Raw genomic sequence first — 5,322 nt, 5'->3', positions numbered from 1 at the left:
TTGGAGACAGAAACAAAATGTAGGAATAAGCAAATTTATTTTTTAACTCTTCAGAATTGTAATTCCTGATTTTTCAGGATGTTTCCTGCTGGAAAAGTGCTAAATCAAGAAAAGGCTTAGCTCCTACCTCTTGCGTACCAGCCTCTGGCTTCTTTACTATTCATTCCATCCAGGAAGAGCACGTACGAACTGCAGGTGCTTCCTCAGCCTGACCAAGGGTATTTAAACCCGAAAGCTTGCTAAGAAGAACTTTTCCAACTCTTGAGTTGGTTTAATAAAAGAGATCAGATTTGCCTAAAGAACTACCTCTTCCCTTTTTCCTCTGCAGGAACAGAGTTTTGGTATGTCCTATGAAATCTGCACCCGTGATGCTAACGCTTTCAGACTCCAAACATGTTGTTCTCCCCGTGGATGATGATTCCGATTTGAATGTGGTAGCATCTTTTGATAGGCGAGGGGAATATATTTACACTGGCAATGCAAAGGGAAAGGTGAGACCTTGTTGTGCTGGAGCTTGCTGGATGAGTTAGCTTTAATGCATTTCCCTTTTAGGGAGGCTGACCCTTCTGTGGGTGAAGCCCTTTGTTTTAGCATGTGAATGAGGCCCAGGAGAGCCTCTTGAATTGTTACTGCTTCACTGGCACAGACCTAGCCTGCTAAAGTGTTTTGACTGACTGAGATCTGCGGATGGAAAAGTGATTTTGAAGAGCTAAGTGTTCACGTAGCTGTTGTTTTTCACAAGGTTTATGGGAATGTGTTTTTCCTCTGACATACAAACAGATAATTTGAGAAGGGCTGCAGGCATGCAACTTTTAACAGAAGAGCGCAGAGTAACGTACACAGATTTAATCCTTAATCCTTGTCCCTTTTTATCCTAATGGGTAAACTGAGTCATAAGTTATGAGTTTTAAGAAGGATTTTAAGAATCAGTGACAGAAACAAAAACCCCAGAAGCTTACCTGAGGGCATGGGCAGATGAACACGTAGCCCAGTGGATCTGGAATGGCCAGATGTGTGGCTGTCCCAAGGTAGGTCGCGTAGTAAACAGCTGTTACTATGCCTTGTCACTAGGTGGCAGAGAAGCAGGCACTAGCCAGTTTGATGGTAGCAAATAACTGCTAGGGCTGCATGAAGCTTCAGTCCGTGATTTGATTCGGCGGCCCAATCTCCAAATCCGAATTGAATCGGGAGACCGTACGGCAACTGCCATACTAATAACTGCCCTAGGATAGTCACACAGACAACATCTAAACTGTTTTAACTTACGTTCATGGTGTTTTACCCCTGATTCTTCTAGGGATAATTTTTCACTGGGTTGGGCAAATTTTATCTGGTTTTGGAATCTGCGCTTTGTATCTGCTACTTTGTTATAGCGTAGAACAGCTAGTTACTCGGGTATAAACGTGACGACATCCACGCTGGCCCTACGTTCCATGCCTTGTTGAGATCAGTCGTTCTCAGGGTGCTGCAGCCTCCTGAGGCTCCTTGAGATCTTTTCAAGTGTGAAAAGGGGGTGCCACACAAGGTTAGCACTGTTATGTGTGTGAACACCTAGATGTGATTCCCAAGATAAACCCAGAGGTTTCAAATAGGAATTCATTCTCACCTGTTGTGGTCGTCTTGGGTTCTTTTCAACAGAATCAATGCTCTATTATTTTTCTGTAGTAAAAAATGAGTGAAAAATAAGAGCTGGCATTTTCCAGCGTGGGGGACCTTGGCCCAAATGAGTGCCTCGGGTTTACGTAAACTGAGAACTGCTGGTCTAGATCATGTAGCCTTATTAGGAGTGGGTGGCATGCATACTGAATTGGGAATGGTCATTAAAGAAAACTGATTGATTTCTGTTTGTGTAATTTTCAGATCTTGGTTTTAAAAACGGATACCCAGGATCTGGTTGCTTCTTTCCGAGTAACAACTGGAACCAGCAACACCACGGCTATTAAATCAATCGAGTTTGCTCGGAAAGGAAGGTAAGTGGGAGGTTTGTTCCCAGAAGTGCCATCTTTACAGGTGAACTGAATTGAATTGAGGTGAATGAACATATTTCAAAATCAGTTTTAGAATGGAGTCAATTACCAGAGTGTCTTTTAATCTGTGAAGAGACCATAGTTAGACGTAAACTCTTTGGGAGCCTTTTCTTACCTGCTAGAACTAGAGATTTGTCACTGCTGTTGTACAAACTGATATTTTTCAACAGCTGAAGGACTTCAGTACTTCAAGGCTTGTGTTCTGGTTTAGGGTCTGTGGTCTTCTGGATAGAGTATGCTGAGTACGTTCTGTATACATGTTGCTATGGGTTCAAAATGAGTGGTTTTTGGGATCGTGGCAATTGTGACGCAGAAACAAACTCAGAAGAATCTTAGCAACATACACAGCCTTTTGTTATGTAAGGGGGGGAAATCCAGTGGTCAGTACACGTCAGAACATTGTACTGATTTAATAGATTTAGCTTGTCTTAAACGATAACTTCAAGGATAACTTGAAGAGATAAAATTAATACATGTCTTTTGTGCATGTTTTTTCTTGTTAGCATAGATGTATGCAATTAAAAAAAAATGGCTTGTTTATATGGGGTCCAACTGTGCCAAGTGTTTGCACTCAGGTATCATCCTTGAGTGGGGATTGTGGGAGCTAAGCAGTTCAGACTTTTAGGTTTTGTTAAGTTTTGTTTAGAATATTTTTTAGACGTTTATTTAAAGAAATCCTTTTTTTCAAAGTCACGAGCTCTCCGTGTTCTCTCTCCCCCAGCTGCTTTTTAATAAACACTGCTGACCGAATCATCCGTGTGTACGATGGCCGGGAAATCCTAACCTGTGGGCGAGATGGGGAGCCTGAACCCATGCAGAAGCTGCAGGATTTAGTGAACAGGTAGGGAGCAGTAAAGAGATAGGTGGGTCTGCCTTGAGTTACAGAGTTGTGTGTTTGCTGCTACCCAAGAGGACTTCATAACTCATTCCTCATCTTGTTTCTTCCACATGGTACCATCGGTAACTAGGTGCTTTGCTCTATGAATTCCTTTGCTTACAGGACACCATGGAAGAAATGCTGTTTCTCTGGGGATGGGGAGTACATTGTGGCAGGATCAGCCCGTCAACATGCCCTGTACATCTGGGAGAAGAGCATTGGGAACCTAGTAAAAATCCTCCATGGGACCAGGGGGGAGCTGTTGCTAGATGTAGCAGTAAGTGCACATTTCCTAAGTTTTGTTGTTTTTATTTCTTAAAAATAAGGTGCAAAAAATAAACTTTTCCTTTTTTCTTCTATCCAAATAAATCTAGTGGCATCCTGTCCGACCCATCATTGCTTCCATTTCCAGCGGTGTTGTGTCCATTTGGGCTCAGAACCAAGTGGTAGGTGTTTTGCTGACTCCTTTCCCTATGGAAGAGTACCCCGTTAACATCAGCTAAGCAGACCATATTGTGTGTTTTGGCAAGGGATGTCCCAGAGGACGATTTATTTCAATGTTTTTTAAGAAAGTCAGAATTCAGCGCTATCTTTTAACTGTATACCTAATTTTAAGCACATGAGTGACCCTGCTGAATGCGAGGGGCTAATTTGGTGCTTAAATGTCATGCTTAATAACGGAGGTGTTAGAGTCTGAAATCTGACATTATGGGGAACAGTGTCCTTCTGAAATTATTTTTCGGTGATAGCAGATCTGAGAACATAATTGCACAGAAACGTGGTGAAGCACAGCATACCCGCCTTGGGCTATGGAAGCCCTTATTAATGAGGGAAGCTATTCCAAGATTTAAAGTAATAAAAATCTAAGAATGTCATGTTTACTTCGGAAACTAACTTGGCCAGTTTTTAGACTCCCATGTGAGTGCAGCTGTCAGAGGGGTTGGTCTTGTGATAGTACATGTGGTTTGTGGGATTCTGCTGAGGAGCTAGAGCTACTGTATAGTTATATAGCTGCCTAAGTGCAGCTCCTTCTTGTTCACCCAGCGTAAATTATTTCTGAAATTTGTGATTTAGGAAAACTGGAGTGCCTTTGCGCCTGACTTCAAAGAGCTAGATGAAAATGTGGAATATGAAGAGAGGGAGTCTGAGTTTGATATTGAAGATGAAGACAAGAGCGAACCAGAGCAGACAGGTACTATCCGAAGTGTATATGTAACAGAGGGTCTGATTAGATGTGGCATTTTTATTAAATCACTCCTAGTCTGCATACTTGATTAGAAATGAAAGGGATAGGATAAAAGTGGTACAGCCAGGCCATTGATGGGAAAGCCAGGAGAACTGAGTGTGTACAAAATTATGAATTTCACTTCAGCTCTCCTTTCTAAGATTTACATTTGACATCCAGCATTTCATGGAAAAAAATGACTTCTACACGTGTGGCTTTTAGCCCATTTAAAATCACGTGCCCGTGTGCAGACAAACCATTTTCAGTAAACAACCATACAAGCTTTGGAGGGGCTCGTGCTCAGCAGTGGAAATATTTAATTTAAATCAGTAGCAGCACAGCTTAGCCACTTGGTGGTGCCAACAATCTTGTAGAGAAGTTAAAGGCTATAATTAAACCAGTAAAGCTAGGAGCTTCCACGCTGACTGTGAAGCTGTCATCGTTAACAAACACCGTACATAAGCGTTGCAGAATATATAAGATTTGTTGAGGGTGTGGAGTTTTATAATATCCAAGCATAATATGAGTTTTTAATTATATTATTTTAGTTGCATACAATTTGTTTTCTTAGGTGGGAGATCACTAGATAGGAAGTAGTGAAAATCTGAATTGTTGATCTATTATTGTCACCCAACCCTAATAAAAAAGGCTTATAACTAAGCAGACCAAATGGATTTTTGACACAATACTAGATAATTTTAGTATCCGTCTGCAATGGGAAAAACTGTGCGCTTGTAATAAGCTTCCAGTAGAAAGAATGTTTTGGGTATTAGTATGGGGAAGACCAAACCATTGTCAACCATTACAGGCAGCAACCTAGTGGGAAATGTGCACCTTCATGGTTTAAAGGGATTCCATCTTTAATCATATCAAATCATTTAGAGGTCACATTCTAAAAAGCTTGTATCTGTATTCTGACACTTCCGGAAGTAGTACATCATTTAATTGTGATGTATTTAAAAAAAAAAATACTGCACCCCTGGGGTTTTTGTCTAGTTTCTTAGTTCAGTTATTTTTTTCCTGCTGGACATCAGCTAACTCTTACTTAGCAGCCCACTCTTTTTCCTTTTGAGTCCATGATTCTCTTTTCCTTTTTGCAGGTGCGGATGCTGCAGAGGATGAGGAGGTGGATGTAACCAGTGTAGATCCCATTGCTGCATTCTGTAGCAGGTGACTATATTGATTTTTTTTTT

The 5,322-nt window shown here is 41.2% G+C and overlaps 1 protein-coding gene across 4 annotated transcripts in view; it reads left to right on the top strand.

Moving 5' to 3' along the window:
* The window catches only part of RBBP5 (RB binding protein 5, histone lysine methyltransferase complex subunit), an 18,920-nt gene that overhangs the window by 6,835 nt on the left and 6,763 nt on the right, over positions 1 to 5,322 (top strand). For all 4 annotated transcript variants that reach the window (XM_019513970.1, XM_019513969.1, XM_019513968.1 and 1 more), the window contains exons 4-10: positions 329 to 491; positions 1,861 to 1,970; positions 2,749 to 2,868; positions 3,028 to 3,181; positions 3,279 to 3,350; positions 3,979 to 4,096; positions 5,230 to 5,299. In XM_019513970.1, the coding sequence (XP_019369515.1) occupies positions 329 to 491; positions 1,861 to 1,970; positions 2,749 to 2,868; positions 3,028 to 3,181; positions 3,279 to 3,350; positions 3,979 to 4,096; positions 5,230 to 5,299 (807 nt within the window). The remainder of the gene's footprint in view (positions 1 to 328; positions 492 to 1,860; positions 1,971 to 2,748; positions 2,869 to 3,027; positions 3,182 to 3,278; positions 3,351 to 3,978; positions 4,097 to 5,229; positions 5,300 to 5,322) is intronic.

This window comes from Gavialis gangeticus, unplaced genomic scaffold (assembly GCF_001723915.1).
Source record: "Gavialis gangeticus isolate Ggan-Ray unplaced genomic scaffold, GavGan_comp1, whole genome shotgun sequence".
Lineage (NCBI taxonomy): Eukaryota > Metazoa > Chordata > Crocodylia > Gavialidae > Gavialis > Gavialis gangeticus.
This window is presented reverse-complemented; position numbering and strand designations above follow the sequence as displayed.